Below are 11,299 nucleotides of genomic sequence, written 5' to 3'. Positions count from 1 at the left end.
AAATGTGAGGTTATCTATTTTGGACTGAGAAATGATAGATCAGAGTTATTTCTAGATGGTATGAAGTTAAACGCAGTGGATGTCCTAAGAGACCTGGGGGTGCAGATGCATAGATCTTTAAAATGCCACAAACAGATGCATAAAATAATCAATAAAGCTAATGGAATGCTAGCCTTGATATCTGGAGGGCTGGAATACAAGGAGGCAGAAGTTATGCTACAGTTATACAAAACCCTGGTTAGCCCCACTGGGTGTACTGTGGGCAAACCTTGGCACCTGACCTTAGGAAGGACTTATTGGAGGGTCCACAATGTAGGTTTACAAGAATGACACCTGGACATCAGGAGTTACGAGGTGATATCATACAAATTAGGCCTGTTTTCACTAGAATTTGGAAGACTAAGAGGTGATCTGATCATAGTCATAAAAGGTATTAAAAAGAAAAGGGTAGATCAAGATAAACTATTTCCACTGGTTGGCCATTCTAGGGGGCATAGTCTGAGAAATAGGCCAGTCCATTCAGGAGACATTAAGAAGCACTTCTACACACAAAGGATGACGGGGGTTTGGAACTCACTTCCACAAATGGCAGTTGATGCTAAATCAGTTGTTAGCTTTAAATCTAAGATATACATTTTTATTATTAAGGGATATGGACCAAAGTGAGTTATATGGAGTTAGGCAACAGATCAACCATGATCTAACTGAATAGCAGAACAGGATCACTGGGCTGAAAGGCCTACTCCTGTTCCTATGAGATCATGGCCAATTAAATTATCCTCAACTTCACTTTCCTGCCTTTCCTCCCATAACCCTTGATTCTCTTATGATTAAAAATCTACCCCAGCTTTAAATATACTTAACGACTCAGCCTCAACACCTTTTTATGGTAAAGAATTCCAGATTCTCTACTCTGAGAAGAAATTGCTTAAGTTTATCATACATGATTTTGCACTTCTTCCAGTGCTTCTTTATTCATTTTTGAAATATTGCGATATATCCAATATTTGTCGAAGTATTGGAACGGGAATAGCGAGGAATGGTCAATTTTTCCAGGGGTCTAAATATACAGGACATCCCTAATCTTACATGTCACTGTGTTCCCACATATCTTTCTTTTAAATATCGCTCCACCTTATTATTAAATTTTATTACCATCTCTCTCCAATCACTAACTTTGGTCATATAATTTATAGCCTTACATCTGAGTGTAAGGAAGTTTCTTTTGCTCTAAAACTTAGATTTATGCTCACCTCACTGTAGATTTCTCAACCACTGGAAACGATGTTCTGGCTTATCCCTGTAAATAATTATCAAATTACTCCTTAATTATTGTTAAATTGCAGCCCATCCTTCCAAACAATGCATTTCTACTATCTAGAAAACGACCCTGTATTGTAACAAATGCATTCCTACTCAATCCAAAACTTCACACAGTATGCTTCCTGTGGTCTCAAGATTCTATATAGATCCACCATTACATACCAATGGTCACAAAAAGGTTCAAGCAAATAACAAAGCTCACAAACATTAAATGCAGCAATTGCAGCTTCCTGCAATAAATTTTATTGAAGAAAATAGTTGGACACAGTTGTGAACATTTTGTAAATTTATTCCCATAATTCCCATAAAAATTTAACAGGCATTCCTAAAAGTATCACAAAGACTTGATTTATAAGACACACATTTTGTAATTTGCAAGAAATATTTTAAAAATTCAGAGTATGTTCAAAATTCAAATCAATTGCACGGAGAATTCTCAGATAAAAAGCACTGTATCAAATCTCATCAACATCTGGGGACCACATGAAAGCATTGTGACTGTTCTTACAAAAATTGAAAATGCACCAGATATTTCTTTGTTAAAAAAAATGACAATCAATCCATTATTTCTCTCGCAACTGTACTTTAAAAAAAAAGTGTTGAGAGCTCTTCAGGAAGCAAACAACTGGAGACCAAAAATATATACTCTCCATTTTCGTTACATTAATGCTCAGACATTTTGAGCAACATAACATACAATTCAACCACTTAAAGAAATTGTGCAGTTTTTTTTTGAGACTCAGATTGGATGTAGCAATCTGATATTGCATAGTAGCAAAACAGTGATAATTTATAAAACAGGTCGATTTTTAAAATGTGTACATTAAAAAGATATCCACCAAAAGAAACTCATCAAATACAAATCCTTTGACATTTATAGTTTATCCAAAAGTAGTAAATTCTGTAAACATTTGCATCTAATTCAACCACTCTCAAGACCAAGTGTAATTCTAGTGTCAGCACATCTGCTCGGCGGTTACAACTGAAACATTGCACAATCTTTCACCCTAATTTAAAGCCCCCAAAACTGCTGGAAAAATGTAAGTCAGTATGTACAATGAACAGATTTAAACAAAAACAAAGTTCTTTCAATAAGACAAAACAAATCAGAATATTTCATGTTATGGAAGCCCAAGACATAATTAATTTTTAGACATCAATAAGCTCTTTAACAGTGATTTGCTGTTTGGATCAACGGATACCTATCAAAAGCAATTATTTGAAACTGATCAGTACATTCTCCAACATTCAGGGTACAGTTACGACTATGTCAAAGTACAGAAGTGCAAAGCCATTCAACTCATCCTTCCAAAGACATATTGCTACTGTTTGGTAAGCAAGTCTTTTCATACACATATACAGCATTTGTAAATTCTATAAACATTTTTGCATATTTACTTCATTTTATACATTGAGAGAAGAAAATATTTTCTACATTTAATACCAAATTAATATTAACTCTCAGAACTACACTTTGCAATTAGAGTGCAAAAATATAAGTCCTTCAATTTTTAAAATCAAAATAACATGCATCTACTGTATTCAAACAAGTCATTGCACATCTATTTGTCACTTGTGGCATGACATTACAGCCACATAGGCTGGAGTGAACCAATGCGCATTAATCTAAAATGTGAAATCAATTTTTATTTTACAAATTATCCTGATGTAGTTACAAATCAACATTAAATTATGGATATTAAATTATGGACAGTGGTCTTCCAAAATTTGTTTTTTAAATTCGGTCAAGCTGAAGCACATTTTTCATTCCAAAACCAGGCACAAGATCATTTTAAAATATAAAGCTCGAGTTCTTGCAGAGCCTGATCTCAAACTCGTCTTTAGTAATTTTCTAACAAGTGCCCACCTAAATATTTAATTATAAATAAAAAGACCTAGTGGGACAATGGAATATAGCAATATGCTCAAGTACATAAGATACATTTATAATGATTCCTTCTCATGCCCCATTTCACATCATTTAGGTGAAGTCCCATGTTTCATAGGTTAAAAAATGACTGGCTAAGTTCCATAATTGCAGTTGTACCAATTGGTCTCTTTCCCTTTTCAATGTCATGGTCTCGAGCCCAATCCTCAGACTTCAGCACAATCTAAACTGAGAGCTCAGTAGAATGTTTAGCACATGCTGTATGTTTGAGATGCTGTCCCTCAGATACTAAAATCCAAACCCCAACTCCCTGTTGAGGTGGATGTCAAGGATCCCAAGGCACCATTTGAACAAGAACAGAAGTGATATATTCCGCCTCAGATTTTAGGTCAACCTTTATCCCTCAACAAACACTGCCAAAACGGACTAACAAGTCATTACTCTCACTGACTGCAAAACAACAGTGGTCATCCTTCAAAAATATTTCATTAGTTGTAACACAAAGTTTCTGACTGTGTCCTACAAAGCCAGGTTGACTATTTTCAGAACTCTGTCTGACTGTAGATTTGGTGTTCGACCTTAGTGTTCTCCAATCGTGCACAAAAGTTCAAATTTCCTCATGCAGATCAATGTCAGAAATGAAGGTATCACTATCAGCTGTAAATTTAAAATTATCCCATTTGAAGCCCACAGGTATTTCCATGAAATTTCTAACACTGAACGTCCTATTTTTTAATATCAAGAGAACAAGTTCCAAAACATGTCATCTTCAGTTTCAAGTTGTGAACACAGTTTCAATTTCACAACAGACTGAAATGCAGCAAGATTATGGAACTCAAAGGATCAGGATAAAGAAACATAACACAACCCAAGTGCACTGAAACAAGAAAATACATTCAAAATTGAAATGCTTTATAAAACAATATTAACATTTCCACTCTTCTTGCCTCTAGTCTGAGCAAAGCAGAAGGTATCGCTCCAATTTTTGTAAATGAATTGGGAATCGCAGTGTTGTCTCCTTCATGTGGCTGTAACATGATAGATCACAGACTTCAAGACAACCAAAACAAGTACTAACATAAGCTCACTTTTACATATAATTGTGTCAATGCCTTTCACAAATCTTGTTGAAATCAGTAGATTCTTCATGATATATATTCAAACGAGATACGATCAGGTTATCTACCAATTACATTAATAAAAACACAAATTGTCCTTTGGAAATCGAAGGATTTTCGTAATTTCAAGGCGTTATTAAAAATAAACCGTTCTCAGTAATAAAATCTTTCGAAGATGTCAGTATATGATGCAGATCTTAAAATCCCATCCTGAAAGTATCCTAAAGGAGACTGTTCCTAGATTTGATATGATCCTATCATTCATAGGAAAATTCAGTAGCTTTTTGGTAATGGCAGCTTTATGAAGTTGTTAATGAACCTGAATTCTATAAATCATTTTCTTTCTTGAAAGAACCATTTCTGGTGGTCGGTATCTGTGCAAGGCCGTAGTAATGGTCCTGGATGACCATTACTAAATGCATTGGGTACAGCCTGCAGACATCTTTTCGTTTGGACATGGTAGATTGAGCCATCCTTCGAAGACAAAAAAAGGTTCACAACAAACATAATTGAGATCACAGATTAATTAAACTAAGACTTTTGACTGAATGCTGTCCTGTAATTGTGTTTTAACCTGCTTATTTGCAATTGACAGAACTTTAGCAGAGAAATCAAAGTCTATACCCACAGCTTTCTCACAAGACTTCATTCCCATTATGCAAAACAGAATAATGTGCCACTTAAAAAGTTAAACAGAGTTGGTTTCTTGTTGATGAATTGTTACATGTGGCAATCATAGTTTTGGTCTTTTTGAACTCATTACTGACAGACAGTTCTTCTGTCATATTTAACACACATCATCAGTTATTGACCACTTAGTAAAAATACAGGAAATCTTGAAAATTAGAAAAATTGTACAAGCAATGATTATCTTTGAAAGTACATAATGAATGACAAGAGTATTTTTAAATATATATCTTAAAATAAACCTAAAATCTTTCAGGGTGTGTCTTACCTCCTTAAAAATGAATTTTTGATTTTCAGGCACAGGCTTATTATTCTCTTGGCAAAGACGCATTATTAAATAGTCGGTTCCTGGATCTGCTGAAGCACAGGCCTCAGGTTGGCGAGTATTATAGCGGATTTCATTGTGTGAAGAATATTCAAAAAACTAGAAGCACAGAAAGCATTTGCTGTTTAAAGGACACCAATCAAGTAAGCTTCATTTGTGATACTTCAGCAGCCTACCGCAATCAGCATTCCCACTAACTTTGTTTACATCCACAAGGATGTCCAAGGTCCATGCATCACAGCAGCAACTCCCAGAACAAGAAGTCAGTATTGTGAACAGCGTCAGCATGCCATTCACCACATGCAAACCTCCAGAGAAGCTGTACAGCTTACAGGAACATTGACTGCAATAACTATCTAGCTCTCTACACATTGGAGAGCCCTATAATGCAATTGAAATCTTGGCCAATGACTCTCAGTACAGAAGAAAGGTTATCTTACTGTAGTTGTACAAGGCCTTGGTGGGACCACACCTGAAATACACTGTTCGTTTTGGCCTCTGTAGTGATTGTAATAAGTTCCGCCAGCTGGACCTCACAGAATATGAGCTCCCTAAATGGGGCTGTTACTCTGGTCCAATAAGGGAGCCCTGGTTGACAGATTAAAAAAAGGGAGGGTCAGAGATACTGAAACTCTGAAAGCCAACTCTGAAGAGGCTGTACTAAAATCAAGGACTGCTCACGTGCAAATAAAGGATGACTTGGTGACGGGTTACTAGCCTCTGTAGAGTTATTTCAGTGGTGACCAGAGCAATGCATGATCCTAAAGAAACTCACTTGCAACAGTCATCTTTGAGTTGGGGTAAGCATCTCTTATATCGTGCCTTTGTTTGGGAAGCTTGACTTGTTCGATCCTGCTGTTGAGGACTGGGCCCAGTTTGTGGAAAGAATGCATTTTTTTGGGGGCAAACAACATTTTGGCAGACGAAAAGCAACACGTAATTCTCCTGACAGCCTATGGAGTTGCAGCTTTTTCTGTTATTAGAAACCTAACCTTCCCCGAGGCACCAGATGCTAAAACCAGATTTAGTTAAGGAATATTGGACCCCAAGCCGCCCCTAATTCTGAGACACTCTCGCTTTTACTCAGTAATTCGAGAACTCGGGTATCCGTATGAGGATTTTTGACTCAGTTCGGATGACTGGCAGAAGTTTGTGACTTTGGTTTAACCCTTAATGAGATGCTTAGAGACAGTTTGGTATGTGAGAGTAATGCTGTAACTATACAAAAACACCTACTGTCTGGAGACCTATTGGATTTCAAACGGTGCTATAACAGGCTTTATCATTGGAAAATGTGCAAGTGGATCATGTGAGCTGCAGGGTACTCCAACGGAAGTGGACACTGTCATCAATCTGACTGAGCTTGGTGAACATCACCTAAGTGCAGACAATTGCACAGCCTCACTCAGGACATATCCTGATAGAGGGATTCTAGGTTGGCCCCCAGCAAGCTCCAAAACAAAGCCTTGCCTTGGCCAAACGGTTAAAATTTTCTTCAGCATCTGGGCCATCAAGCCATTGTAGTTGCCACCGGTATGCGGACTCAAGACAGCTGAAGAGTCCACTAGACCTAAACTGACCAGAATACAGGAGAGTTCATACCCTGGAAAGTCTATCTAAACTTGCTTTGGAACAGTTAAATTGCTTTGTGACATCAAAATCAGAACCAAAATAAATGTCTAGTTAAACGGTCATCTGGTTCTAATGGAGGTCGATGCCAGTGCAGCCGTTATCAGAGAATCACAGAACCAGTTTTTAACAAAACTCGCTCTGGACTCCAGCCCTTAAGTTTACACAAGACCTTGGCTAGACTGAGAACTGATACTGGGGAAGGTTTACAGATTAAGGTTACAACTTCGGTTCCAGTCTCTTTTGAAAAGCAACTGATTCAGTTACTGCTGATTGTAGTAAAAGGCTCAGGCCCACGTTTGATGGGGTGAAATTGGTTGTGGGAGATTCACGGAAATTGAAAAATGTTGAGCAAATTTTAAAAATGGCTGCCTCAATGGAGTCCTAACTAAATACCCAGAAGGTCTTAGTACTATCAGAGGAGGCAGGCCATCCTGCATTTTGAGCAGGAAACATTTCCACAATTCAGCAAGACCTGCCATTTGCCTTACGGGTAAAATTAGGGTAGAAATCAGAAAGCAGGAAAATGAAGAATCATCAAACCTGTCCAATTTGTGGAATGGGCAGCACCGGTCACACCGACTTTGAAACAGACAGCTTGGTTCACTTTTGTGGGGATTTTAAACAAACAGAAAACTGCTTCTCACCGCTGGATAAATACTCAATCCCTCGGGTAGAAGATTTATACGTAAGGCTGGCAGGAGGTCTGTCCCTCATGAAGCTGGACATGAGCTACGCTTACTTGCAATTGCACTTAGACAAGGATTCCCAGAAGGGTTTATACCAATATGCAAGACTGCCATTTGGAATATCGTCAGCCTGTTCAATTTTTCAGTGGACAATGGAGAACATTTTGCGAGGTCTATCTCAGGTCGCCATTTACCTAGATAGTGTTCTAATAACAGGAAAAACCAGTAAGGAACACTCAGACATAATCCTAAGGCATTTTTCAAAGGTGGGCCTGTGCCTAAGGAGGACAAATGTGTTCCAGACACCCCCTAAGTGACCTACTTGGGCTACAGAGTTGACAAGACTGGGTTACATCTGTTGGAAGATAAAGCGAGGGTGATCAAAGGCGCCCCTGGTCCCACATCCATCCAGGAGCTTAGATCATTTCTTGGGCTGGTAAATTATTACAGAAAATTCATACATAACTTGGCCTCCACCCTGGCACCTTTGCATCAACTCTTAAAAAAGGGGAAAGCCTTGGAAATGGTCGCACAGACAAGCCTTAGCCTTCAGTGAGGTAATGAAACAACTATCATCCTCTAAGGTGTTGGCACACTATGATCCAAAGAAAGATCTGGTGTCGACAAGAGACGCTTGCCCATATGGCATCAGGGTGGTATTACCTCATTGATTGCCCAATGGAGGGGAACAGCCAAATAGCCAGGACTTTGGCTAATGCAGAGCACAAATATGCCCAGACAGAGAAAGAGGATTGGCAGTCATGTTTGAAGTTAGGGAATTTCCACCAATAGCTTTTTATGGTCAAAAATGTGCGATAATCACAGACCACAAATGCCTAATTGGTCTGCTTAAACAGGACAAGACAGTTCCAGCCCATAGCTTCGGGCTGCATTCAGAGGTGGACTCCAACACTTACTAAGTGCTTATAACTACAAGTTAGAACACTATCCAAGAGACCGGTTAGCAAATGCAAATGTATGAGCAGCCTCCTATAAGCAGATACTTCTGGTGGAAGAGTCTGTAATGATATTAAATTTTCTGGAAACGCTCCCAGTCACAGCTGACAATATCAGACTTAAGAAAAAATATCCTGTCCTTTCAAACTGAAACAACTGGTGGTGATGGGGGACACCAAAGGACTGTTACAATTAGAATTTAAACCATTTTGGACCAGCTCATAGTAGATGATGGCATATTGATATAGGGAGCAAGAGTGATTGTCCCAAACATGTAGTTGGGGCCTCTGAAATGAAGATGTCTGGTGGCAAGGCCTGGATACAGACATAGCCGCATTGGTGGGGCAGTGCCCAGAGCGCTAACAAGGATAAAAATTATGGCCAGCAGATCTGTCACAATTGTGGGAATGACTGGGTAAATACTTGGACTTGGTTGCACGTCAAATATGCAGGTCCTTTTCATGAGTTCAATGCTCTTAGTTATTGTAGACGCCCACTCAAGGTGGTTGGACTTGCATAGGCTCCATTCATCACACATGGGGACAATGATAGAAAAACTGAGCACATCTTTTACAATACACTGAGTCCGGAAGTGTTGGTCACAGATAATGGGCCATCATTTACCAGCAGGGAATTTGGGTATTTCCTAAAGGTGAATGGGATTTGACATACCTGGGCAGCTCCATACTACCCATCATCCAATGGTCTGGCAGACAGAGCAGTCCAAACATTATGTGCCTTTGGATTGGATTGAAAAATTAGAAATGTTACATTATTTAAGATTGTAGCAGAGGAAGAGACCAGTTAATTATAGATTTTACCAGTTTAGTTTCAATTGTGGAGAAGTTAATGGAATCTGTCAGAGACTGAGTGATGGAAAATATGAGCTGAAACACATTCAGTTTGGTCTGTGAAAAGTAGGTCATATTCAACTAATCTAGTCGAATTTTCTGTTTAAGGGTGTTGTCTATTTGGATGTCCTCAAAAACACGTGATAAGACTCTGCCCAATAGATTAAAACAAATGGCATGGATCTGGAATTGGTTGGGAGATGGGAGGTATAGTCAAAATAAAGGAGACATATTTGATGTTGGGTTGTGACAGTAAGTACTCCCCAGGGACGTGGCAAGCCACCCTGAGTAGATGTTAATTTCTAATTAAGTGATAGCCAAAATGGCAATATGATTTAAATGGTGGTAAGTAAACAAAATGAGTTGTCACTCACCTGATTTTGGCCCATGCCATGGCACTGGTATAGGATGACTTTTTCTCCTGCAACATTGTGCTCATTGGGTGGATTGTAATCGAAACAGTAGCTCAGCATCCCTTTGTTCTTTAGCTGGAGAAAACAAAATTAGTATGGATATGTAGTTATATTGAAATGGACAGATAAAATAAGCAGGTCTCTTATCAATTCTGCAACTGGAAACATAATGGACCACAACTACTGATTAGCATCAGAGCAGATCGGACTGATGGCGATCCTGTTGCAGTTTGTCCAATTTCTCGTCAACAAGATGAACTGCCAGACTTTGGAGTCTGACCCTCCCCAGATGCCTCCACTATAGGAAATTACATAGGAATCCACTCAGGGCTGCAGGTCAAGTCATACCCTCTTTTAAAGTATTAGCTGCTGGACTCCAGTATGTTAAAAATATTTAAGGTCCCAAAGCCACTTCGACAACTGAGAGGAGATGAATGTCTATGACAAGCATATGAGCGGGCAGGGTGGTGGGTGAGGAGAATGGATGATGAGGGGGAAGAGGTGAGGGGTGGGGATGCAGCAGTGGGATTGGGGTGACAGGTGATTGGGTGAGGGGGAAGGATAACAAATCTACAAAGCTCTTCATCAAATCAATGAAGCATCAACCAAAATTTCCCTCAGTTTGAGCTGCATAATGAAAAGAGTCTGATAGCAGAATATTGTGCTTTTCACCATCCAAAGAATAATAACAGTATTAAAACAATGAATATTCTTTAATAAGTGTTCTGATCTTCTTGTAACCACTGTGAAAAGACATTTCAACAAATATCAAGAAACAATTTCAAATCATCAATCTAAATGCCTCCCTCAGAAAATTTCCTCTCAAGTTTGTTTTAAATGGATGAGCATGCTTCAGAGACCCCATGTTCCAGATTTTCCCATAAGGGGAAACATCTTCTCCACACATACCCAGACAACACCCCTTAGGATCTTTTAAGTTTGAATCAAGTCACCTCTTACTCTTCCAGATTCCAGCAGTGCAACCCTATTCTGTCCAATTTTTCTTAAGTCAACCCTTTCATTCCAGGTATTAGTCTGGTAAATCCCTGAACTGTCTCCAACATATATTTACATCATTTCTTAGACAAGGTGACTAATACTGAGCATATTACTCCAGGTGTGGTATCACTAGTATCCTGAACAACTCAAGCATAATGTCACTACTTTTGCATTCAATTCCTCTTGCAATAAACGATACCTCCTACACCAAGAGCTTTTATTTTCTGCAATAACCTTTCACGTGGCACTATAGAAATATCTCTGTAAATCCAAGTATTATATATCCACTGAGATAGTAGGAACTGCAGATGCTGGAGAATCCAAGACAACAAGGTGCAGGGCTGGATGAACACAGCAGGCCAAGCAGCATCATAGGAGCAGAGAGGCTGACGTTTCGGGTCTAGGCCCGAAACGTCAGCC

The 11,299-nt window shown here is 38.9% G+C and overlaps 1 protein-coding gene across 1 annotated transcript in view; it reads right to left on the bottom strand.

Moving 5' to 3' along the window:
- Positions 1-1,535: 1,535 nt before the first annotated feature.
- Positions 1,536-11,299, bottom strand: part of LOC109932838 (UDP-N-acetyl-alpha-D-galactosamine:polypeptide N-acetylgalactosaminyltransferase 12) — a 71,802-nt gene continuing 62,038 nt past the window's right edge. The window contains exons 9-11 of the mRNA XM_048608307.1: positions 9,842-9,955; positions 5,285-5,440; positions 1,536-4,803 (exon numbers count right to left, since the gene is read on the bottom strand). Of these exons, the coding sequence (XP_048464264.1) occupies positions 4,663-4,803; positions 5,285-5,440; positions 9,842-9,955 (411 nt within the window). The 3' untranslated portion in view covers positions 1,536-4,662. The remainder of the gene's footprint in view (positions 4,804-5,284; positions 5,441-9,841; positions 9,956-11,299) is intronic.

This window comes from Rhincodon typus, chromosome 2, assembly GCF_021869965.1.
Source record: "Rhincodon typus isolate 14 chromosome 2, sRhiTyp1.1, whole genome shotgun sequence".
NCBI lineage: Eukaryota > Metazoa > Chordata > Chondrichthyes > Orectolobiformes > Rhincodontidae > Rhincodon > Rhincodon typus.
The sequence above is the reverse complement of the archived record's forward strand: the minus strand, read 5'-3'. Positions and strand labels throughout refer to the sequence as shown.